This window comes from Phodopus roborovskii, unplaced genomic scaffold (assembly GCF_943737965.1).
Source record: "Phodopus roborovskii unplaced genomic scaffold, PHOROB, whole genome shotgun sequence".
NCBI classification, from domain to species: domain Eukaryota; kingdom Metazoa; phylum Chordata; class Mammalia; order Rodentia; family Cricetidae; genus Phodopus; species Phodopus roborovskii.
In genome coordinates, this window is record NW_026126638.1 from 4,629,543 (window position 1) to 4,656,840 (window position 27,298).

The window sequence follows — 27,298 nt, forward strand, 5'->3', positions numbered from 1 at the left end:
TCATGGATGTTTTGAAACGTTTTCTCCCGTGGATTTAAAAGTACTGATCCCTGGGCACTTTAAAGTACACTTCCTGTAAGTATAGTGCCTGCTGCTGCTGATCCCTCTGTCACTCAGGAAGGCACGTTCTCCTCTTGCTTGGATGGGAAGCCTAAAACAAAACAAAACAAAGGAAAGATTGCTATGGGGACCTGCATTGCTTTCCCTTATCAGTGTTACCTTTTGTGCAGATCCGTGGGAAAAATAAGGCCACTCCAGGATGAATTTTAGAATAGAAAACCAGCAGGGTGTATCAGTCTTTTGTGTACTGACTGCCCATTCTTTTCAATGGGCCTTTTCCATTGTCATATCGTCTACATCTTAGCAAGTCAGTTACCAAATACCAAATCTTGTTCCCTTGAAAGAATTGCTAAAGAAATTCTCAGTCACTGGACCTTTCAGTTTTCTAAGTACTCTCATAACCAAGTTTTGCTAAAGCTTTGAGCTCTTCAAGGAAAACTCAGACAAGCTTCAAACCCTTCAAACAAGATGTATCAGTATCAAAAGATAGCATCGCAAAGGCAGGTCAAGGCTTAGGTGCTAACACTCTGGAATTCAAGCCAGCTGCACTGTTGGGCTTGATCCCCAATTACATTCCCTCCTGCAATGAAATATCGTTCATCTCCACTGCTTGTTTGCAGAAGGAATCAAGGATAGGCAGAGGCCACCAGGACTCACATGCACCAGTTTAAGCATCTAGCATCTTTACATTATCAGAGTTCAATCTGAAAACCACACGCTTTTCATTGATCCACGTTGAACTTCGAAATGTGTGTACAAACCATTTGACTAGTGCTTGTTGCCATGTTCAAATGCACTGCTGCCACAGGTGATTTTAAACTCTGACTTCAATTATTCTGTAAGTTGTTGAAATGGCCTTAATGATGGCGGTGACTTAGAATGTGATTTAACATCCCATTGTAACGGCTCGGAATGAAACTGCTAAGCTCACATCCAAGAGTCTGGAAACAGACTTTAGAGGAGGTCCCCAATGGCCCTGGAGTCTCTGCTTGTGTGACAGGCGCAGCTGAGAAAGAAAGACAGGTGAGTCTCAGGCTTCCCCGTCTGCTGTGGCCTACTGGGGCTTCCGAGCCCCTCTGACCATCTGCAATTCTGTCTACACTCCATAAGGGCGTTGACCACCAGGATAAAGGTTTAAATTGGTGATAGAGCAGACAATAGAAATCCCAGATGCCATCACTATGCTCAATTGAGATCCCATTAAATAAATGCTTTGAAAATGATGGCTAATAAATGGGGGGGACATCCAAAGGATTTAAGTTTGAGGGGGATGTGGATCATGCTGAGGACTGGCTGTGCGTGTAGGCACACACCCTGCCTCTGAACCACACTTCCCTCAAAGGGTTTATATTTCTTCCTTTCCAATGCAGTTGACTTCGCACTACACAGCCATTCTTCTCCTATAGACACACTCACACACTTCCCAACAAATGATCGCAGTAGAAGGAAAAATGTTCTGAAAACATACAAGTTGTTATACTCAGTATTGTCTGTCCACATCCAAGGGTGTTCTACTGACTCTCTGTGAAGTCCAATCCAGTGGTCCGAAGGCCCCTGGTATCGCTTCAGGAAATTCTGTCATAAAACACGGAAGATAAATACATGTATCTCTCAGCTTTTGCTGACCCTTAAGTGTTTCCAACCTACAGGCTCCTCTCAGGATGGCAGCATGGTGAACTGAGGGCCATTGACCTTGAAGTCACAATACCCTCTCTTTTCAGTGCGTGCATTTTGTATCCATAATCCAAAGTACCCTGATGACCACCCCATCCCTCTGTGGCTGGCAAAGTCCCTCATTAGGCCTGGTCTGTAGTGATTGACAGTTGCCACATTGAGTGTAATACCTGCCAGTGTGGATGAAGACTTGCATATGATCAGCATGCATCTCAGTAAATTGTCTTGCCTTGAAGCCTGACTATGAACACTTCATAAAAGCATGTCTCTGGAAGGTCTCAGGGTTCCAGCCAGAAGCAATAACATCAGCAAATGGCACATGCTACATGTTTACCAGTCCCCTGATGCCTGGGTCGGGATCCTCCTTCATGCTTCCATTGTAAGATCTCTATCTCAAGACAGTACATGTTCAGCAGGACAAAGAACAAACCAAGTCCTGACCATTTCTTACCAGCTCCTCCAGGCTGTCAAATCGAGCTAGCTGGGCCACTAGTGCCACACAGGAGGCCTGGCTGGATGTCCAGTTCCTCATGTCTTCAGAAAAATAAAAACAGTTACTTCCAAATCCAATCCAGTCTCTTGGGCAGGTGGCAGAGCAAGGTTCACATCTCTTAGCAATTGGTTTCACTAAAATGTAAACAGTGGCATTACATATAACAAAGAAACATTTCCATGCCTGGTCCCTCTTGCTAGTCACCCAAATCTCAGAGTGAGGTGTGTGCTTGGACAGTACATTCATAACTGGTCACCAGGAGTCGCTTCCTACCATGATAGATCCCAGTGGGGCCTTCCAGTGGGGTCCTAAAGAAATGCTTTTTCCTTGCTTTCTTTGAGTCTTATGTTTTGAGAAGCAGTCTTGCTATGTCACCCAGCCTCCTCTAAATCTCACAATGAGAACTCCACTTATCTGGAGCTTGAAGCAACCCTCCTGGCTGTGCCTCTGGTGTGCTGGGACTAAAGACACCATTAACCCAAAATATGGCGATGACTGCCCTACTTCACTTGCTGATTTCTAGTTTCTTCAGCTTCCTTCCCCACAATTCTCCTTCTTGATAAAGGTAAGAAAACTCCCCACTTGTCTGGATGCTTGCCACAGAGAAATGCCAGCATTTAAACAATGTATGGTCAACATAAGTTTTTTTGATTGAGGCCTTTCTGTAATTCTATCACATACATTAAATATACATAATCATACACGGGCTCTTGTTACTGATTGTCATAATGGCATTCATCAAGAAAGCTGATTGGGGTATTAGAAGCATGTGTAGAAATAGGTACAAATTCACTGTTGGGATGAGTTCCAACTCAATAGACTTATATTTGACCAAGCTATATCATTTTTTTGATATATATGGTGACATTTTCACATCCTATCACAGAGTAACTTGTACATCCACATTTATGGCTGCCCAGTTTACAACAGTAAAGAAATGGTCCTGTCTAGAGATATCCATCAACTGGTGAATGGACAATGAAAATATGGGACGTGTACACAACAGGATGTTGTTCAGTCATAAGGAAAGGTGAGATTTCAGGGAGGACTAATATTGAGTGAATTCACCATCTCAGAAGAAAGGAACGCTATGAACAACCTCACATGCATATACCATCCTATGGTGTGTAGTGGGAGCAGCTGCGATTGTAGGCATGGTGCCACACCCACACAGGAGAACAAGGAAGAGTGACATACGGTGACATGAATGGACAGGATACAGGCGAAGAGCCCCCCCAAAATCATGAGAAAGCTTATAAAGAGATCTGTGTTTCTAATTTTAAACGTGTGAATTTTTTTCTTATTTTTGGCTGGCAGTGCATAAAAATGTAAGTGGCAGTGCAAGTCTCAATCCATAATGGGCTCCTCAGGCTTCAGAATGGCTATTCTAGCTGCGCAGAAGTTCCCTTAAACAGGTGAGAGTGCATATGCTATTCTTTTGAAGGTCTAGTGAACGGCAAGGAACAAGTGATTTGATAAGAAATACCCAATACCAGAAATGACTTCCTTCTCCTTTTTTGATGGAGGCCCACTTGTTGAACCCATTCCTGGTTTCCCTACCCAGAACCACGAGGCTGCAGTGAAAGGGGGAAAAGCAATGGGTAGCGACGGTGACTGTCTCTTTCCAGAGCTATGTAACGGCTTAGGTTACACTGACTACGACTTGTTGGAAAACGTTTTGTCCTCGTCACACTCGTGTAATATTCGTTGGCGTGGTGAAAGTTGATTTTTTAATATCATGGAACATTTACTCCAGCTACAGCCAGAAAAGCTGTACAAGATTTTATCGCGTTATTCAGCACAGTCCACAACTAAAATCTTGGGAGTGACATACTTCTAGAACTATCTATTTAATAATGTTAGATGATGGTGGAAGACGGCTCAGGGGCAGGGGTGGAACATCTGTGCCTTTCCCAATCTTACTGCTCTTCACTGCCCTCATTCCCAGCCTCCTTGGGTCTCTTCCTTTGGATTTCCTCTCCTTGTTCTCTGCCTGGATAGAATCATTCCTGCAGATGGACGTTTGTCTCCTGCATCTCTCAATGTTATCCTTCCAGGATGCTGAGCCTGGCCTCTTGTGCTCACCACAGCCTGTGCTGTCCCTTCTGGGCCTCTTTGTGCCAGACTCGAAGTTCCCGCAGAACAGGAATATCCAGTGTGCTTTCTCTAGATCCCTTCACGGAGCATCTGGCTCACAGTGGTCAGTAGATATAAGTGACAGTGTAGATGTGGACTAAATGCTGCATAATGTGGGGGACGAGTCACCTACATAAGAAACCAACGGTAAAAGCAGAAGCTGTGGTGAGAAGCAGGATAACCACGTAGCAGCAGTGAAGCCTAGCGGTACTTTCAGGTGAGACGGTTTTGCAACATCTTTTCTGGAGCGTTTCGTCTAAAAATACAAATATCAGAACCATGACTCAGGAACCTTGTAGAGAAGACACATTTACTCCACGGTCATCTGAACAGTTGTCTTGTACTTCTCTAGTTCAAACCCCTTCACACAACACCCTGGTCCACAATGATGTTCTCGGTCCCCAGAAGCCTAGAAGAAAAAGAAACAATTCCTGCAATGGAGTCTTCCGTGGGATAGAGCCAGTGAAGGGACAAGAAACAGAAAGTGCTCCAGGCTTTTCCTTTTGGTCTATTACCCAGCTCCCTGATCATGACACTGAGACTTATTTTTAATCATGAATGCTTAGGCTAGTTTAGGCTTGTTTCTAGCTATCGATTTTAACTTAAATTAACCTGTTTGTCTTTATCCACATTTTGCCTCATGCCCCAGCCTGCGGAGTCAGTCGATGGGGACCCTGGGGGAGGGAGGGAGAATGAGGGGACAAGAGACACGAGAGATGGAGACAAGACAGTCATTTGTTGAATAAAACCACAGGGTTTAGGTAGTGGAGAAATGAGGGAATGGGCCAAAGGGAGGATGTGAGGGAGGCAGAATGTCCTTCCAAGCAGGATGCAGGTGTTTGCTATAAGTTGCTAAATGATAAGCCTGCCTCTGGGACTCCTTCAGGGTCAGGCTGCATCCTATGCTTAACAGGAAAACAGTCATAGGGAAATGGAGAATTACCAGTATGTTAGTATCTAAGAGAGTAGTAGGAAAGATGGCTGCCAAGATGCTAACTTGGCTCTGGGGTTCCCCACAGCCTCAGGACCTTTTGTCTTTCGTTCTTTCTGTATATCGTGCTTTTCTCCTATCTCCGTGTCTGGCTGGTGGCTGACTGGCTTCTGGCCCTGGGTGAGTGCCTCTCCCTCTCCTCGTCCCCTTCATTCTTCTTCCTCTGTGGAGTTTAGATTCATCCTCTTTGCCCACCAGTCCCACCTCTCCGTCTCCTATCTGGCTATTGGCTCATTTGTCAGCTTTCATGAGAGCAGTCAGGTGCCTTAGGCTGGCAAGGTAACACAACAATCTTTCATAATTACACAGGTGCAACAAAGACAAATGTATTATACCTTTGCGTTGTTAGCAAAGGCAGCATAAGCAATTGTAACACATTTTACACAGTTAAAATAATCTACACACAACGTTCTCAGGGTCAATTAGAAGAGCCCTAATAGTAAGGAGAAAGTTCACTGTAACTTGATAAATAAAAGACCCAGAGACTGATACTGGGGTTCAAGCTCCAAGCTGAAGATCAGAAAAGCAAAGCAGCCGGCTACTAGCTCTTACTCTACCTCAGACTGAAAGGCTATTCTGGCTCCACTGAACCTCAGACTGTAATCCCAGAGTACTGTGCTCTCCTGAGTGACCAGAGACTCCTCAGGCTGAATTCCTTCTTATCCTCAATGTGGCTAGAGAATGAGTGGGAGTTCTTAGACCCTGTTCCTGTCTTATATAACTCCCTAATGCTGGGATTAAAGGTGTGTGATCGCAAGTACTGAGATCATCTTTGTATGAACCGTTTTCCTTTAGGACTGGAACAACTATGTGTAGCTCAGTGTGACTTTGAACTAACAGAGATCCGTCTACTTCTTGATCTTGATTCCTGTGTGCCTGGCTTCTATGGCTTTTGGCTTACTGTTCCTGAATCCTCAAGCAAGGTTTATAAATCATAAATAATATCTCACCACAGTCATAGTGTTGCAATACACAATTTGCATTTTCATCTCTATCAACTGTCCAATGAAAACTCATGTCTAATGATAGTAATACATACAGTACTGCTAAACACACAATTGTACATATAATGAAACATGTTCACAGTCAGTTGATGGATGAGTGACAAGTGCTCTTCACATCTGAGACATTTCTGTAGTTCCTGCCATTGGGTTTCTAAAGATCTCAATACATTGCAGGTATAATTTCTGTATGTGTGAGAAACATCTAGACACAAACAGACTGAGAGAGCATGCGTATGGGTGTGTGTGTGTGTGTGCATGAGAGAGAAAGAGAGAGAGAGAAAGAGAGAGAGAGAGAGACCCTGACAGTCCATTGTTTATCTCTTAATTCATTTTTTTTTTCAGGGACCAGATCAGAGAGTATTCATTTCAGTAAAACCAATGTACTTTCCTGGTGTGCCAGTAAAGCTTTCATATTATAACCAAGAAATCTTTACCTGAGACAAGCTCTCATTCAGAAATATTTTTGTTCTTCAAGCAGATTTAAATCTATAGGCTTCATGTCTGTGTCTATGAACCATTTGGATTCAGTTGTGCATAGGCTGAAGTGTCAGCCTTCACCGTGGGAAACAACTGTGTTCACATCATATGCACAAATGAGATCATGCCCATTTCCTTGATCCTCAGCCTGCCACCTACAGAGTTTCCTAAACTAGGACCAAGTTATCTTTAGAGCATTGTTCTGCTGTCTCCGTTGTCCTTGGGGCAGCAAGATTGCTGTTGAATCCTGGTGACCTGACTTCAATCCCTGGAACCTACACAAGAATGGAGCCCAGAACGAACGACTCAAAGATGTCCTTTCATTTCTAAATGTGAACCATGGCATGTGTGAGACCACCACATACCCTCAGTTATCTCACCAAAACCACAGCAACATCAAAGACCACCCAGCCCCCTTACAATTTAGTTGAGGATCTGACCACAGAGCGATGCTTTTCTGCTGGGAAATGCCAATTGCTGCCCACCTGCTCTCTCCCTGCTCACTCTGTTGTCCACCAGTTTCCTGTTGTGTCTCCTGCTCTGTTTCTAAAACTGTTTTTCTATTAGGGTCTGAGATGCATACTCTGAAGTTACTCCTCATGTCTATTACCAGCCATGCTCTGGAATGTCTCCTATTGTAGCCACACAGTTGTTAAATGTGCTGTGGATGAATCTCAAATGCCTTTAGTACTCAGAGATATAGCTACATGGTATTCTTGAAAAGCAAGTGTGTAAAAGCAGAAATCAAGGGTGTCAGAGGCTGGGCACAGAGGAAAGGAGCGTCTGCACAAGGGCATGGGTGTTAGGCATACAGCAGGTGATGGGACCCTGGCAGGTCCCACCGCAGTCCCGAGGCAGGTGAGGGATGGAGTGGGTGGGAGACAGAGACCTGCTGGCGTGACTTCTATGAAGAGTTTGTTGGTGGAAGGCTTCTCAGAGAAAGAGGTAGAGAAGCAGAGACAGAGAAAGAGAGACGGAAAAGAGCTGTCTCCTCAAAGAGACTACCGAAGAGGACACGGGGAAGTAGGTGCAGTTTTCCATCACAAAGGCCAGGGTTTGTATTTGTAAGCCTGCATGGCTGAGGGTTGCAAGCTTCGACAGGTTCCCAAAGTACAAGCCAGGTTTGCCTGGAGTTTGCCACAGGGTTCTCAGCTGGGGTCTGTGTCTAAATTACATTTTAAAAAGCACCAGCTGACCTCTACCACCGCATTTTGTTCATTTTCACAAACTCCAATGTAACAGGGAGACTCAGGGGACACTAAGGGAAAGTGGAGAGAGGACTGGATGCTTAAGCGGAGGCGGGCAGGAGACAGAAATGGGTGGAGCAGAGTTAGAAACAGAGGAGCAAGGGTGAGCAGTTCCAGTTATAGAAACCGGAAACATCTTTTGTTCTGTCCTGGCCAGAGCTCAGAGATGCCAGAAAGGTTTCTTATCTGGAATGTGAGCTTCCTTCCTGGGTTCTCTGTGTGAGGGTGGAACAGCACTAAGCATGTCTGCTGAACAGCTTTAGAAAGGGACCCCTAGATTTTCATGGCAGAAACACATTGTATCCGTTCCTCACTTTTAGCTTATAAGTAAATGACTTCTGAGTGGCTTGAACAGCAAGTGTTACAGTAGCCTCTCAATGCTCTGTTGAGTCCTCTTTTTTCTTGTCAAAAGAATGGAATCTGCTTCTTTTCCTGTGCAGACATGACACATGCTATCATAAAAGTTAGTCCTGTTGGGCCTGTCACCTGCCTGACTAAAGGACCACCCCTCAGGATGGCTGATCCACCTGAAGCCATGCTAACAGGTGGCAGGAGAAAATATGTCTTTACTGAGGTCATGTGTTTTCCTTCCCGGAACTCCACTCTGTGTGGTCAGCTGTGGAGCTACATCCAGGCGGTCTGTGCTGCTCTCTGGCTTTTCTAAGTTCTAAATCAGAAGATCTTAGCTTCTCTGTGTTTTCATTTTCTCTTTAGGATGCTGGCCAAAGCATCCTCTGAGATGTTCTATCTCTTCCATGCAGCTGTTTGTTAAATGTGGCTCCTTGTTGCTGCCCATTTTGAGTGACCTTCGAGGCATAACTTAACAGGCTTTCTCTTCCTTTTTCAGGCCGCTCTCCACCATGTTGAACCCATTGTTGTTGCCCAGGTTTTCAGTTGGCCGTCTTTGTCCTTTTCTCTCACATCCTATTAATATTGTTCTTTAGTTTCTTTTTATTTTAAGACCCCTTTATTAATAAGACTAAGAGGGAAGACAGAGGTCCTTCAATTTTCCTGTTAACAAATAATGATTATGTAGGTTCACTGATATTTCTGGTGACAGCACATACAATCATATACAATGTCCCTTGGTGTTTGGCTCCATTAAAACACCTCAACCATTTTCTTTCTTGTTATTCATTGAACAAAACTTTCCTTTGTGTTGAGTGCAGCATGAATTTTATTTAATTTTCCTGTGGATGTCCCCAATAAATACAAATTTGACTGTTTCACTCCTACATTACTTATTTACCCACATATGTATCTCTTCTTGCTTTCCTTCCTGACAATTTTTTAAAATTTCAAATCAAAGTGTTTATTATGGAATATCTCAAGCATATGCAAAATCAGATAAAATAGTATGGGAAAATCTGAGTCTGGGCTACCTTCTCTCAAAGAAGTGAGGGCGGCCAGGGCAGAAAGACAGGCAATGGCTACAGCTATGGGAATATTTGTAGCCTTTTTCCAGGAATCCCCAAATTCTTTCACCAAAACAAAGAAGCAAGCAAAGGAAAATTAAAGGAAGGGAAGAGGGAAGAAAAATAAAAATAAAAGGGTAAAACATTTTTAAAACACAGTAGACTGTTTCCTTTCTGTAGACTGAAACAGAAATTCCACGAGATGTTAGGGCCCAGACAAACAACTCCACTTATCTTGGCTTAAGGTCAGAGAGTTCAAAACTATTCTTATTCTTCCAAGGTTAAACTCATAAGACCTAAAGTCTAAGGCTTGGGTACTGGAGGATGTTTGGTTGTGGTAATGGATATTTTATCTAAATAATAAGAGGTTTGGTTACTCTTAACCCTCAAGGCCAGATAAAGAGAAATGCAGTCTAAGGCATGGGTACCAACTGTTTGGAGAATAAAGGAAGAAGGTCTGTTTCTTCCTCGTATCTTGATGAAGTCTCTTTCCATGTTCCCCTTGTAGTCTGGGGTGTTTAAGAATGTGGAAGAATAAGCTGGCATGTTCAGTATTCCCTGGATTGCCCTTCTGACTCCATTCTCTGTCTCTCTTTTTCTTAGTGTCCTTACCTGCCTTTCTCCACCACACTCCCCCTCTCAGGTAGGAAATGGGAAAGCCAGCTAGATCCTGCTGAAGTCCCACAAAGATGGCTGGTGCAACAGGATTTTTCATTTACATAATTTACCACAAACCGGAAACGGCAGAGGATTTGCTTGTGTTGGGGTTCAGCTCTCACTACACCTTCTCTCCCCGCTTTCCCTTTGAATCACACTGGATCTGGAAACCACAGGCCCCAGCCTCACAGGGAACTTTCTTAGCTGTGCACAGAGAAAGCTTGCTGTTAGAGTTTCCTTAACTCTGGAACATAAGGAGCATTTCTATGGCAATTCCTATAATTCCCTACAGTGCAGATTATCAGATAGAATGAACTAGCACACATACACACACACACCCCATAAACAAACAAACAAAAAACCAAATCATATAAATACAACCTAACAAAAAATATGCTTCAGTCTCTTGTAATTAATTAATTGTTCATTTCTCCTGCCCAGAAATACTTCAGTACTATATACTCTGACAGAGTAAGTAAAAAAAAGGAGATGCTTCTAGGCATCCGCACTTCTACAGTGACCCATCATGATGACCGGCTAACAGGCAAGAGGTTCTGCTTCTCTGTGAATCCCTGGCGAAAGTCCTCTCTATTTGATTCATATTGCATCAGATACCTACCCATTTGTCCCTCTGGAAGGAGGTCTGTGCTAGTGGGATCTGTCCTTAGTATGCACATGGACCCTTTGGGAAGCTCCTCTGCATTCATCTCCAAGGTGAGTCTCAGTGACAGCAACAGTGATATTGAAACTAGAGAGGGCAGTTCCTGGGCAGTTCCAAACAAGCCCACTGGTAATTTCACCCTGTTCATTAATTTAACTCATACCTCTCTAGAAGAACTCCTGTTCACAGAGCGTATGAAGTTGCTCCTATCACAAGGTAGGAAAGGAAAATCAAGACACGAATGAGTTTACTATAAATAAAATGACAGGGACCTCAAAATATTGTATCGTTCAACAATGAAAAGTGCTTTTAGTTTTGGGTACTGTTCATTTATATTGGGAACAGGCTCTCACTGGGTAGCTATGGCTGGTCTCAGACTTATGTCTCAGATAAGTATATCTCAGAAGGATATAGCACTTATTTTGCAGTGTGACAGACTATAATGATGACATGGGAGGATACAGATTGTGGGAGGAGCCATTGCTCTCTGCCTCCATTGTCAGGAGACTCTGTAGAATCTCATGGAACTCACTTCTTTCTTGCTCAAAAAATAAGACAGATGGGGAAGATGGGAAATGACCGTCCGTCTTATGGGACACAATACAAAGGAGGGCCTTGCCCTCGCACTGGGACTCTGGCTGCATTTTTGTATGCAGTGTAGCTGCAGACGCTCTAGAAAAAGAAGCTGACAAGCTGACTCTGGGTGAGGAGTTGTTGCTAACCGCTCTTTACTATGAGGGATCCAGAGATATGGATTTACAACTCCCAAAATAATGGATTTCCAGCAATTTCTCCTGGACCAGCCTGTATCTGATTCTGTAAAACTGCCATCAGACCAGCCAGTCGGCTGCTGTATGATAACCCAACAGAGCCTCTCCAAGATAGCAGCCAAGTTTGGGTCATCAGATTCCACCGACAAGATGGAGGGCACAGTGGGTATGAGTCTATGGCATTTCAGTGAATGTGGAAGGGGTCTCTAGACATCGCATCTGTATAGGGTGCTATAGTCCATGAGCTGCTCTGTCCCAGCCTTTCTGGCTCAGGCCAGTTGGAGCTTGCTGCTCAGCTTGTATAAGCAGGCACTGGCAACACAGAGATGCTAGGGGTGAGGGTGATCAATGGACTGGAGCACTTTCAGCTCCCGCTCAGCTAGGGCCTCAGCCTGGCTGCCATGATCCTTGCCCCGGTGGCTGTGGCTTCTCCATCCCCGACCCGCTCATCTCTTGTGGTATCAGATGAAGCAAGGACAACATCTGCTATATCCGGGCTGACCTCCAGGGTGAAACCGAGGTCACTGTTTCACAGGAATTTTTTTCAGCCTGTGTTGTTATGCTTCTGGAATCACAAGGCTCCTCTCTCTCCTCCAAACAGAGATACCATGGTGACATAACTGTGTCATGTAGTTATTAAAAGTTAATATCCTGCCATGCCACCTCAGCTATGCCAACAGAAATTGCTCAGTTTGCAGGCTTTGACTTTGTAACTCCCCCGTCCCTCTACCCCTCCTTCTCCCCCCCAGCCTCGAACTCACTCAGCTGTGGAGAACAGCATTAATCTATAGGTATAAACATAGATACTTGAAAGGTAGTCTGACAACATGACTAACGTGGTTTAATAAGGACCGGGAGAAACAAATAGGCTGAAGAGATGTTTATTCAGGAAGAAAGAACTTACAACATAGACAGATGAATACCAGCAGTTTCCTGGTCCGAAGGATGCCTCCTGATGCTCTCCTTTCCCAGTGTTGCAAGCAAGAGAGCTCTCATGGGCCCCTTCTCCCACCTAGTTCCCTCAGGTAAGGAAGTTACCTGTTTCCACCCCCAATGGGCGTGGTCAGTGCCACAGGTGAGGACAGACTGAATATCCCACTACAATTTTCCTTTTAGTCTAAAGAAAAGATTTAGGCTTGATACAAAACTATATACAAAACAGTGAATAGCAAGTGTGCTCTAAGAAAAGGAAAATTGAGAACATACTAACTTAAGACCTACAAATGGCAGGGTTGAAGGCATAACAATAGAGCTTCCCTAAGCTGGAAAGCTTAAGTGTAGTACTTAATAAATCTAACTAGGAAGAGAGAATAATAGTTGTGACAGTTTAACCTCCTCAAAGACCTGAGAAGGAAAATAACAATACTAGGGTAGACAGGAAGTGCGGATGGGCAACTTCCAAAAGGTGCAGCGAGGACAGAAACAGCAGGCTACCTGGACAGTCACCCAAGGTCTCACAGCAATGTTGGTATAGCCAGTTTTGGCTAAGGCCAAGAGTACCTGACAAGCCACAACAAAAGCAGGGAGGTAGAAAGGCTGTCTTACCCTGACTAGGCAAGGTTCAGCAGTCTTCTATATTTGTGTCCTGCAAGCACATAGGACCACAGGTCCAAATCAGTGGTCGAGGTAGGGGTAGTTCTTTGCCCAAGAGGCCATAGCCAAATCAAGGATGGACTCCAAAGTAGCGACAACAGTGTTCAAGGTATTTTTGGGAAAGTGCATGGTGGTGTCAGTAGTTTGCCTCCAATATGGCAGGACTAGCCATTTGGGCAAGATACTGCTCTTGTCTGGACTGTTTGACTTTATGTTGTAGAAACTGGATGTGCAGGCCCCACAGAAAAGTGACTGCTGATACAAGATGGACACTGCTACAGGGTTCCTGCTTCATGGTAGAGTCTGCCAGACAGTCTGCAGGACACAGAGAAAAGTAACAGACTAACTGCCAACATAAGTGGACAGTTTAAAGTTTCCTGCTTTGCTGAGGAGTCTACCACACACACTATGGTCTATAGGCTGAAGATGGAACATTATAGAAGAACTTCAGGTGACTGACCAGGTAGTGAATTGTCTCTGTCATTTCTAGAGTTTACGTATTATCTGTCTGTGGTTTTTGATGGAGTTGAAGACAGACAGTTATGGTTATAGTTTTCCTTAGTTAGGATAAAAGATAAGTTACATATAGGACTTTAGACTCACTAAGATAGGATAGATGATGAAATATTTTCTTTAAATCTTACTAAATGTTAATGGACAAAACTGTTTAACTGTGGTTCTTATTTGATAACTGTTTTGTTATATACTTTGCTATGTTAAGGTTAAAACCATTCTTTTTATTTTAAACAGTAAAGAGATGATGGGAGATGTCATTCTGTAAATACATTTTTCTTATTAGTTAATGAATAAAGCCCCTTTGGCCAATAGGAAAGTAAGATAGGCAGGATTAGGAGACTAGGAGGAGAGAGGAAGGAGTAGGGAGGAGATTCAAAATGAAGGACCGAGAGAAGAATGACAGGCCCTCTCTCTGGTAAGATAAGACCAGGGGGAAATACTAAGATTAATGGAAATGGGTTAATATTTAAGACAGAGCTATCCAATAAGAAATGTTAGTAACAGGCAAACAGCATTATATCTAATACAGCATCTCTGTGTGTTATTTAGGGCTGGCGCGGCTCTGGGACCAGGCAGGTGGGAAAACCTCCTTGTAACACATGACTATTTTCCAAATCAACAATAGCAGGTTCCTCCTTAGGGCCTACAACCGCCATAGCCATAGGTTAAAACCTGTTTACAACACCAGGCATGAGTTCTGTCCTGTGGAGTAGGGGATCTGAAATCTAATGAGAAACCAGTTGTTTACCCCCATAACCTCCATAGTAGCCTTGCACCAGTGATTGTCTTATGGTACTGATTGGTGTTGCAGGGCAAGACCACCGATGGCTTCTCTCTCAGCAGCCTGCACAGCTCCTTCCAGCATTATGAAAGTTTGCCAGCAGCTTGGATCTTTCCTGGTCAATTCCAGATTGGTTTCTATATGTCCTGAAACCACGTGATATCTTCCACAATAAGGCCTTGCCATATAATAGTGGTGAAAAACCAACCAAGAAAAATAGCAACAGCCTGCATGGTTTAGGGGACCTCTGTGTTATCCTTTACAATTATCTTATATTGTATCCCATGTTTGGAACTGATTTATTCATTTAACAACCCACGACTTCTGGGAAGGGGCAGTATTGTCTACCCATGTAGGATAACTCAGTTCAAACTAATTTTAAAATAATATCAATTTTAAGTTAGCTGATAAATTATTGAATACTTATAAGGATTTCTCATATATTTTTAGTTTTAATTAACCCATCTCTACTTCTCTCTCTCTCTCAACCTCTTATCCACATCCTTGTTTATTTAAAATCAAGATATTTTTCATTCCAGAATTCCTGTTTGGTTCAATATACAGCTTGTATATCTTCATTAGTATAATTTATCCATGTATTACTTTCTTATAGTTGTTCCTTTTAGTGTCCATGAGCATCTTTATGACTAGCTTTAAAAATCCTTTGTCCAGGAACTGGAGAGATGGCTCAGTAGGTTAATCAGTTTCATGTCAGCACGAAGGTTAGACTTCAGACATCTAGCACCCAGGTGAATATCGAGTAGATATAGTAACTCACCTACAACCCTAGTACTTGGGAGGTGGAGACAGAGGGCTCCTGGAGCAACCTGGCTACCTAGACTAATGGATTCAATGAGCTCTGGGTTAGTTAAGAGACCCCCCCACCTCAGTCAATAAAGTAAATCATGATCAAGGAAGAAATGTTATCAAACTCTTGCTTCTTACATGCACACATTTGAACTACAGATGTGTACCTCCACATATGTGAATATTTATCATGCCTACATAGCATATACACATGCAAAAAAGAATACAATTTTAGCCCAAACCCAAACACCTTATACATCTGTAGATCTTTAGTTTAAGAGGTATTACTTTCCTGTTTGTTCATGTTATTTTGTTGTTGGTGTTAGTGCACGTGTGTGTGAGAGAGAGAGAGAGTGTGTGTGTGTGTGTGTGTGTGTGTGTGTGTGTGTGGGCGCATGCACTCGCGTGTGTTCCTTCTTTGAAATTTTCTGGTGTGAGATTATCTACTGCTTGTATTGATGTGAGTATAGTTAACTTCCTTGGATTGGGGTGTTTGTTATAGTGACTTCTGTAGCACTGGATTTGAAAATAAATATTGTTTAAAGTTGAATTTTCCATGAAATATCTTGTTTTCTCCATATATGGTGATTAAAAATTTTGCTGGGTATATTAGTCTGGGCTGGTATCTGTGGTCTCTTAGAGTCTGCAAGACTTCTGTCCAAGCCATTTTGGTTTTTAGAGTCTCCATTGAGAAATCAGGTGTAATTCTGATAGGTCTGCATTCATATGTTACTTTGGTTTTTTTTCCCTTGCAGCTTTTAATATTCTTTCTTTTTTCTGTAAGTTTAGTGTTTGGATTATTTTGTTGCACAAGGACTTTCTCTTCTGATCCACTCTATTGGAGGTTCTGTAAGCTTCTTGTACCTTTACAAGCATGTCCTTCTTTAGGTTAGGGACATTTTATTCTATGATTTTGTTAAATTTATTTTCTGGGTTTTTGAGCTAGGATTTTTCTCCTTCTTATATTCCTATTATTCTTAGGTTTGATCTTTTCATGATGTCCCACAATTTTTGGAGGTTTTGGTAGGAGTTTTTTAGAATTTTTATTCACACATTTTCCATTTAAGGCTACCCCATCTTTACAAATGAGTTCTTCTTCCTTCTCCTCCTCCTCTTCTTCTTCTTCGATAATGTGTGAATGTATGACTTAGAATTTGTTGTTCTTGATTTAAGAACTCTGCTTCTCCCCCGCCCCACACACATTCATCCTCTCTTTCCCACATTTCACAGCTTCCTTCACATCATGGATTTTTGCAGAGGATTTAGAGCTCCAATTCACATCATATGGCAATGTGGCTTTCACATTTTTATTTTCACAGTGTGAGACAGAATAGTTCCTGGGAGTGTGGTGGGATCAGATCCCTCAAATTTCAATTCAAGATTGAGTGCTTCATTCTCTGTGTTCCTGAGAGAATAATTTAAAACAAATCAATAGAGCAATAAGAACAAAAATATCTGAGCATAATACATTCTCTCTATTTTAAGCATAAAAATCATGTAAACTGGTAGCATCATGGGACATCAAGTTAAGTAATTATGGAGAATCCCTCAGCTGTAAGTGTGGATGGGTGTGGACAGAGAGAGTAGAGCATCCACAGTGGATTCCCTTTGTTCGTCTGGCTTCATAGAACTTGTCACAGTTCACAGTTCACAGCAAGAGTCTATGGCAATGGAAGGACTTATAGGATCTCCAGGGAATAAGCCTGCATCATCCTCATATGTTCCCCAGGTAAGTGGCTTTATTTCTCCTTTGGGCATTCGAGTATAGTCTAAAGATGATTCCCATTATATTACAGTTTTACATGACTTCTTTTGGGGGGGATGACTCATCAGGTAAAAGCACTTGCCCTAGAAATGTGATATCTTTGATGGAAAGAGAATCTAAAGTGAGCCTGGCATGCACACACCTGTGGTCACACACAGACACGCATCTTCAGTCACAGACCTGTAGTCACAGTACGCATATCAGCATCTTTGATCTCAAAATGTATTACTGAGCTATAGCAATTGATATCCACCTACAAAGGAAAATTATTTTTCTTCATTGGTCTCATTGGTAACACAAACCAGCAGTAGATGGCCTATAGAAAACAAACAAAATTTACACTTGGAGGTATTTTTGTCTCATGGTGGTTTGTCTGCAAAAATTTTAAGCTCACAGGTCTTTTGGTTTTTCAGATTTTATTTTATGTTAGTAAATGAAATTTTATTAAATATTTTTAGATTTTTGTTTCTTTTAATGATAAAGAGATAAATGATGTGTATTTGAGTGAGTTGGAAGATAGGGAGGGCCTGGAAGCAGTTGGAGAGAGAAACCATAATTAGGATATATTATGTGAAAAAAAATCTATTTTCAAAACAGAAAAGAAAAATCAATAAAAAATGAAAAGAAAATTGTTAAAACAGTTATAATTCAGATAAAATTTTTAATTTTTTGAGATTATAGTATAATCCCTCAAAGATTCCTATATATGCGTTCCCTCCTTACTCACTTTCATTTTAATGTCCTATATATCGATCAGGTGGTATAATTTTACCTGTATGTGTATTTTCAGGGCTGACCATTTGACAATGGAATCATAATCTATTGGTGTGCTTTTCCTCCTCAGCATTCCTTAGTTGTCTGTACTTCTTTCCATGGATTGAGCATCAATTGACTATTTTATGTATTTAAAGTAGTTAGTCAACATATATAAATTTAATTTTAGTGCTTATGTGCCAAATGGTTTCTATTGTCTTTCTATTTGTTCCTATTAATAAGTCTGAGACATAATGGTACCTCCACAAAAAGAAACACATTTCCCATCAATTTGACCTTAAATAGTGATGCAATACATACCTCGGGAGTCAATTTCTAGTCTTCCTAGGTAGAGTGGGCAGCTGCGATCTACAAAAACAGGTGCATCCTAGTTCACTTTGAGAACCAGTTAGTGTTGTTTCTCAAGGGATGCTTTGACTCTTGAGTCGATGCATTATGGAAAAGTCCTAGATACAAATGTGGGTCATAACTCACAAAACTGTGTTTAAACAGTACAAAAGTAGAAAGACGATATGAAAATTATCACTGTCCTTGGATCTTCTGCTTTTGACAACCTGACATTATAGACAAACTAGGTGAATGAGGAGCATATGAGACAGTATACTTATGAGGCAAAAGGCTACAGCTTTAGGAGCAAAAGCAGACCACATTCAAATTATTCTTCAAACATGATGTTTGTTTAAAGTCATACATGTGTAGTTATATGAGTTATGGTCTCAGACACACTTGTCATAACATCCCAATCCTGTATGCTGAAAATATATATATATATTTTCAGAGTGATTAAAGACCTTGACATGGAGAAATTTGTTTCTGGATCATGTTGGTGTTCTAACCTAATCACAGGTTCCTCAACAGAGAAGTCAGGGGGCATCAGAGAAAAAGTTAAAGGTGCTATGCTGTTGTTTCTGAAGATGAAGGATGGTGTTCTCGCCATGAAAAGCAGGACTGTTAGGCCAAGACAGAATTTGTCCTTAACCCTCCAGAAGGGATATGGCCCTAGTACAAATTTTAGTTCAAGAAGATATCTTCTGAACTTCTGGCCTACAGAATGGTAATAGAGATTCGTGTTTTCATTTTAGGCAAATATATCTATGTATATATGTATTCATGTATGTATACACACATATTTGCTTTATTTTCAAAATGGAACAGTGTTTGTGTACATGCATGTATGTGTGCCGTGTACATACTGTTTCCTACAAAGGTGAGAAGAGGCACTTGGTCCCATGACACTTGGTTTAGGGATGATTTAGCAAGTGTTAAGAACCAAACCTCATTCCTCTCCAAATGCAGCCAGTGCTGTTAGCCACTGAGCCACCTCCAGCCCCTCTGTAGGATTTTACTTTTAAGTAGAGCACTAACATAAAACGGGGGTTGCTTTGTTACACTTTTTTTTTCCTTGTGGAGACAGGATCTCACTGTGTAGCCCTGGCTGGCCTGGAACTTTCTATGCAGACTAGGCTGGCCTCAAACTCACATTGATCTTCTTTCTACTGCTAATTGGTTACCGGGATTAAAGATCTGCATTACTATACCTAGCCTATAATGGTTTTATAATGGCTTTGCATATCTCCTAAAATATATGCAATAACTTCATCTAAACAATGCTGACCACAGGAAACACTGTGTCCACGAAGCCACTGTGTGCCAGCTACTGTCCTTCATGACAGAGCATACATCCAGTTTGTCACTATTCAAGAGAACAGTGAAATTCAAATGTCATTTCCTTCAACTGGTGGTGAATTTACTGTGGGACTGTTTTGAACAGCTGCCACCAGTGGGTGGCAGCAGTGTCCCTAAGAGGGTACAGTCTAGTGAAGACCATTGCTATCCTCTACTTTGCATTCTTTGATACAACAGTGGAAGAATAGGACAGAAAGCATTTACTGAGCCTGGTGAGACACATTCATGGATAAGCTTGCCAGCAATACATCTGCCCTCTGACCTCTTCTACTTATGAATAAGCCATGGGACAGGGGCTACAAAAGTTTTCAAGATACTCGCTTATAACAGGGTGGTAGCTGGAGTTTCTGTCTCACCTGATCCCACTGCTCTTCCAGTCTCAAATAAGCACACTTCCTATTCTTACACAGAATGTAATTTTTTTCTTTTATTTTATGTGTGTGTGCCTGAGTGTATTATGTGTGTGGTGTATTTATTTGCAGGAGCTCACTGAAGTCAGAAGAGTGAGTCAGATTCCCTGGAACTGGAGTTACTGTTGGTTGTGCCCACAACTATGTGAGTGTGCAGGGGCAGAAAAGACTTTCAAACTCTAAACCACCTCTCCAGCCACTACACAGAAATCCTTAAGCAATATTTCACAATTGTGGCGAAATTTACACCATAGTGTGTCATGAAATGACTTTTTCTACACAGAACCAAAATAGACATTACTTTTCAAAAACAATTTCATACATAGCAAAGTTTGATTTGTGTGTGTGTGTATGTGTGTGTGTGTGTTCATGTGAGCTGATTTTTGTTAACAAGTGTTACTGAGCATCTACTTGTTAGGAGTATGTTTGTTCCCCCGCTGGTCCCACCACCACGCCGGTCCCAAATAATACAGAGACGCTGTATTTGATATAATGCTGTTGGCCAGGTACTTATTTCTTATCGGCTAGCTCTGTCTTAAGTATTAACCCATTTCTATTAATCTAAGTATTTCCACGTGGTCTCATCTTACCGGAGAGTGTGCATGAATGTATGACAGGAGTTACACACAGTAGGTGATGGGAGATGTAAATATATACTGGTTAATGAATAAAGCACTGTTGACCAATAGGAAAGCAAGATAGGTGGGACTAGGAGACAAGGAGGAGAGAGGAAGTAATAAGGAGAGTCAGCATGTAGAGACACCTACTGCGTGTAACTCCTGTCATACATTCATGCATATCTCAATGCCTTCCCTAAACTTTAGCTGGTGATACCCTCTATATTTAAAGAAACTGAAGCTCAACAAAATGAAGATGATCATATTGCATGTTAGTAGTAGAATGGGGAGATTTTTATCCTCAATCCCTAAACATTTCTTTTGTATATCATGATATATATATATATATATATATATATATATATATATATACACACACACACATACACACACACACACACACACACACACACATATATATATATATATATATATATATATATATTCTCATGGTAAGAATTCTTCCTCAGTAATGATGCAATTGAAAACTTTAGAAGTTTTTTATCAACTGTATCTTTAATGTTCATATGTGCTTATAATGCTTGCCAGTGTGTACACTACGCTTAAACCCTAAGTGATCTACAGTATTTTCAAAATTCCAAACAAAAGTAAAAGGCTGATATGATGGTTGTAAGAAAATCCTAAACCCTAAAAGATTACTGGCAAGGATGAATAAAGCAGCTATGCCATCATTTCAGGGGCAGAAATGCTGTTTGACACCTGATCTTCAGACAACCATTGGGTCTGCCAAATGATGCTGAAACATGTTTGAAATCTCATGTCCTCACTCCCGATTGTGAATCTTATCTCTATTACTGTGCCATCCACACCAGATCACTGTACTCAATCTGTCTAGGCTGTCAACCCTCTCAGTCAGTGGCACAAAGCAAGGACTCTAAAATCATTATGACCCTTACAGATGCTCACTTCCAATGTCTTTATTCTATAAATGCAAATGTACACAGATACAAATGTGCCACCCTAAGAGAGGTGCTCTATAGAAGGAAGCCCATGCCAGCAGGGTGCACTGCAGGCCTTGTGTGGCCTTTGCTGATCTCTGCATGAGCTCATCTGCAGACCGTTGCATAGAACTGTTGGCAATGTGCCCATCTCTGCTCTCACTCCAAGCTATCTCACATCTGCACTGTAGAACTCTGACTAAAGTCTTTGCTCGGACATCAGAGGCCCATATTTTAAATAGCTTGGGATGTAAAGAGTTTCTTTTGATTGACCCCTCTAAATTAATTGGCAATTGACATATGTGATAATGACAGTGACCCTGGGTAATCAGAGCTCTGTCTGTATGATGTCTCCCACCCTGCTGGGATGTACCAATAGAACCTGGGTAGATGCTGGCACATTGGTCAGTCTCTAGAGCGGTGAGACAGGAGTGTCTCTTCTCATCCAGTTTCCTGTTATGGCAACAAAAAGGAACTAAGACATGACCTTGTCTCTTCCCACCATTCCAAAGTCCTTCCCATTTTAAGATTCTCTTTATTTCTTTCTTCCACAACTTCCTATAGCTTACGGCTCATGAACAAACTGTAGGAAGTGTGCAGCTATATTTATTTGATTATTTTAGTGGAAAATAAGTGTCATCTTTTCAATCTTCATTTAGAAAAGTTAAAATGAAATAAGTGTTTATTCTGTTAAATCTCTTGGATGTTACTTTACTTGGCAAAAAGCTAAACTTCCATTGTAAAGAAAATAAATGGCTGAATTTACTTTATAATGAGATTTAATAAAATGTCTGTTAAAATAGACATCTATGGAACCTACTCACTCAATGTCAGATTCAATTACTTGTATTAAGGTATGTGCTGTGATCCAAATAAAATTTCATCTAAAAGTAATTTTTAATTAAAAATTGTTTTGTGTGTATGGATGTTCTGATTGCATGTGTATCTGCATACCATATGCATGCAGTGCACTTAGAAGCCTGAAGAGGGCATTGGATCCTCTGGGACTTGAGTTTTAGATGGTTGAAAGCTGGAATGTGGATGCTGGAATCAAACCGGAGTCTGCAAAAAGCAGTCACTGCTCCGAACTGCTGAGCCACAACAAAATCTCAATATTTTTACTTGTCAGAAATACTTAAATTGTTATCCTTTGTAACTTTTCAACAAATGAAACTTCAAAATATAACTCAGTTTGTGAAAATGCTTAGTAACAAATCATCTAAGAAAACTTCTGAAAAAAAAGTAGCACTATGAATCAATCGTTAATTAGCAACAGTGAGTTGAGAAGGGCCTGAAACTGTTAAGTGCACACAGCTGCTTGCAGATATAAGCAGAGGGGAGATAGATCATGAACACCCATCTTTTTTTCTAGTTAAGTACATCTTGACCAAGGAGGCAATCAAGGAGACTACAACTGTGCCTTATTTGCTGTGTACCCTTGTAGTTAGAAACGCTCCAAGCTGCAGTTGGGATCCTATTGTGATGTAAGAAACTAAGATACTAGGGGACTTTTTAGATGACTATATATATCATGAATGAGTAAGCTAATGAGCAGGGAAGGAAAAACTGTGGGAATATTTTGGCCTTGGAACCATTTCCTTAATGTAGGGTAGAGGAAGTCCCAAGAGGAGAACTTAACAATGACATCGTAGAGTTGAGACTATGAGCAACTTCTGTAAACAACAGCACACTGTTTTGTCTAATTTGATCTAGTAACAATAAGACAGGGCAGTCATACACTGGAGTTAAAACTTGATAGATCAAAGCAGCAGTGGACGAGCATCCAGATGTCCCAGATGGAAAAATTCCTGTGAATCCCTCAGTCTCTCCTCTCTCTATCTTCTCTATTCAGATTCCTGTCTTCTCTATTGCTAATTCTGGCCAACCAGCCATTGCCCCCCCCCATTCAAGGTTAAGTTTATTAATACAGTCTCAGGGTTTCACAGTGTGTTCAAATATCCTGAAACCCTCCCCCCTTTTGTATATTTAAAAAGGAAAGGTTTTAACTCTAACAGTGAAACTATGTACTAATAGACCAATTATCAGATAAGAATTACATTCACAATGCCTAGTCAATTTGTATTTGGCAGATTCTATTATCTCTCCTGGCAGCACCAATCTATTTTAGAGAACAGCTTAAGCTGTCTGAGAAAATGTCTAGAGGTCTAAAAGGATATTTTTAGGCTGGCAATGCAAGTTATGATAGGAATTAATTTAGGTATAAAACTTTGAACTCAACTCAAAAAGTCCATTTGCCTGTTATATTTGTGCAAAGCAGCAAAGGCAAGCGTTTGGGAAGACATGATAAAATTCTACCCTGTTGGAGGTGTGCAATTTAGTTTTCTTTGGGACATTTTATCTTGATTATTCATCCTTCTTCTTCAGCTGTCTCTGTCTCATCTGCCCAGTGGTCTTTAGGCAACATAACTGAAACACAATCAAGCTTCAAGCTTTGGACCCACATAGTCTACATGTGCATGCTGAGACTTCTTTTCTGTCACAGCCGATTCTCTTTCAACATCAGTTGAAATTTGTAAACTGCCAATGGGGCAAAGTTCTCTTTAATTCACCAAACATTTTTCTAAGGTATTTGAGCCTTAATCATCTGGTAAGATATCACCCCAAAACTGTTAATGAATTATTTATAATGCCTGTGGTATTGATACAAGGTGGGGCTTTTTAACATCCCTTGTGGAATAGTTGGGAATTAATATAAGTAGGCATGGTGAAGGCCTACTTTTCCTATATCCCGTTCTTGTGAAATTATACTGAAATAGTCTTTTAAATCAAGCACTATAGTAGACCCTCCTTTAGGTAATAAAGAAGGCAAGGGAATTCCAGGTTGTAAAGGGCCCATTGGCTGAATCACCTTGTTTATGGCTCTTAAATCTTTTAACACTGTTTGATTTTCCAGGTTTCTTTTTAGTGACAAATATAGGAGAATTCAAGGACTGGTTTGTTTTTCAATATGTTGAGCATTTAGCTGCTCCTTTACCAGCTGTCTCTGGGCCTGCAACTTTTCTGATGCCAAAGGCCATTGTTCTACCCATACAGTCTGTCAGTTAACCACTGACAGGTGGGGCTGGTGCTGCCTTTGAAAGATCATCAGCTGTTGTGCCCAGCTTATGTACACCTTGAGTGGTTGGTGACTGTTCTTGAGAATACCTTTTAATACTTTTCCACGGAAGTGTTCTTTACTTTATGGTTTGTTTCTGATATTGGAGAAATGTTAATCTATGTTTTTTATTGCTATAGCAAATTGTGTTCCTATAAATTCATTGCTGTGTTAGCTCCATGTGGCTTTAATTGCCATAACTGGCCTTCTGGCCCAATATACTCTACCCACCTTGTTCTTTGTTTTTCCTGAGATAAAGTTCCAATTCCTAGAAACCAAATATTTACCTCCTGAAGACTGGCCAATTTGGATGCCCAGGTTTTGGTGAAATTATCATTACATCTGCACCTCTGTCTACTAAACCTTCAATTACAATACCATTTATTTATATTTTAGCTTTGATCTTTGATCATTTATAGAAGTTTCTCAAAATACTTCTTTTATCACCTCTCCAGAATTTTTTGTTTTATCTGCTGAAGCTATTGTGTTCTTGAGCACATCCAGAGTAGTATGATTTTTAACAGCAGGCATTAAGTCTTCTAATTGCTCTGTGAATGAGTTTCTCCAATGCTGACAGGGAATGATTGAACCGAATTTGATAATAGAGCTTGCAAGTGGTCTCCAAAGGTGTTTTCTGATGGCAAAGGATTACTTTGCCTGTCCCTTGTTGATCTGAATTCATTAGTTCAATGACCTCCTTTGCCACACCTTCTGCACATTCTAGAAGGGGTGCAATCTGTTTGGATTATCTCTAGAAAACATTGCTTCTAAGAACACCTTGCTCACAATCCCTTTCAGATGACCTTGTTTGCCACAATTGAGACATTTGACATTTTGGTTTTCCTTAAAATTTTTAGAAATCACTTGTAGTGAGATATTCATCTTGTCTGCACCTGTGGCATAGACCACACCCATGGGGGGGGTGGAGACAGGGCCAGACATGACCTAGGGAAACTAAGGCTGAGGAGGGGGCTTAGAGAGCTCTCTTGCTTGCAGCACGGGGACAGGAGCACTTTCGGAGGCATCCTTGGGATCAAGAACCTGCTGGTGTTCATCTGCTATGTTGTGAGTTATTTCTCCCTGAATAAACATCTATTCGGCCTATTTGCTCTCCTGAACCTTATTAAACATCAATAATCACTTCTATCAAATTTGCATCATAAGTGTGAGATCGAATATCAGCATATTTCTAATCCATTCCTCTAATATTGACAATCTTTCCTTTAAAGGACTAATCATTATTTTGCATTTTGAATTAACATTTTTAAAAGCTAAAGATTCAATTAATATTTGTCTGACTTCTGGATCTGCTACTATTCTATTATAGCTGAAGTCAATCTTTGTAAAAAAAAAATCAGTACTTTTTTTGGGGGGGGATGGCTTGTATAATTTCAGTAAATGATTCAGACCTCTTTCCTGACTCTTCAACCTTGTCCCAAGCATTCAAAGCTGCTAGATGACATAAAGTCAAGATGTGATCATCAAATCAAACTGTCTTTGCAAATGAGCATTTTGACCTTCACTAGGAAATGATCTTATAAAATATCAATACCTCTATTATTATTTCATTGTTCTATTACCATAGTTTCCTCTTTCCATCATGTTCTCAATTGTAACTGAGAATTACCTTCCGATATTGCTTTTTGGAAGGATAATTCTGTTCTGAGTTGTCCATGAATTCAATATCTGATTCACATAGGGTAAATGAATGCCATATGAAATATCTACTTCCTTCAATCTCCTCAAATCTAGTATTTCTATAGGATTCCATTTAATTTCTTCTAACCCTTAGGGTGCCTATTGTCTGCTGGTTGTTCTTGTATAGTAACTGGATAAACTAAGGTTGCTTTTCTAATAATCCCGGGCCAACCCTTCTCAGTTTCATCATACAGGGGTGGGATAGGTTCTGGTCTAAATTCCTCTGTCTGTGTCTGAACACGTTTATTTCCCTTAGTAGGTCTTTACAAGGTTTGTATCTCATTAGTTAATTTTTCATATTTTGTTCATTTATCAAACCACTTTTTAGGGATAAAATATGAATTACCAAACTGATTTACAGTTGACATTATATCAATTCCAGATAACGCTGTTATTCCTTCATTTATTTTTTTCCATTTTCAAGCCATTCACCGTGGTACTATAGAGTCCTAACTCCCTGCATTGTGATAGTTCCCTTTCTTATTGTGGGAAATATTTTTCTTTAGACTTCCCAGGAGCCTCACCAAAATTACTGGGCTGGCGCAGTGCAGTGGGTGGTGGGGCCTTGGCTGGCAGGAGCATGGCAGGGGGTAAGGATGCCATGAGTGCAGGTATGGGGGAGGCCTGGATGACAGAGCCAGCATCAGGCCACTGCAGCTGTGGGAGCTTGCAGGAATTGAGTGCCCCGAGTGCATGTGTGGAACATTAGCAGCAGCAGAAGCTTGAGCAGGCACTGTGCCATATGGGGGGGTACATGTGGCATTGGCCTGCGGGGCAGACACTGGGGGCCTATAATGGGAGAAGCCCACAGCCTGCAGGGAGGGTTTGGGGAGTGCTTGGGGAAGGGCGGCCATGGGAGGAGCTGCATGCAGAGTGGCTGTGGAGGGGAAAGTGGTGTCTTCCATGATCTCATGCCATGCGTTGGACACCACCATATTGCTTTATGTAAATGTTCTAGTACCAATAAAGACTCAGGAGTCAGATTTTTGAAT

At 41.2% G+C, this 27,298-nt stretch overlaps 1 protein-coding gene across 1 annotated transcript; it reads right to left on the reverse strand.

The window, feature by feature from the left end:
- Positions 1 to 27,241, reverse strand: LOC127212885 (C-type lectin domain family 2 member E). Its single transcript, XM_051173079.1, has 5 exons — positions 27,061 to 27,241; positions 4,497 to 4,619; positions 2,186 to 2,361; positions 1,529 to 1,635; positions 1 to 151 (listed from the first exon to the last, which is right to left on the reverse strand). The coding sequence occupies exons 1-5, from the start codon at positions 27,239 to 27,241 to the stop codon at positions 1 to 3; spliced, it is 738 nt and encodes a 245-aa protein (XP_051029036.1).
- Positions 27,242 to 27,298: the final 57 nt, after the last annotated feature.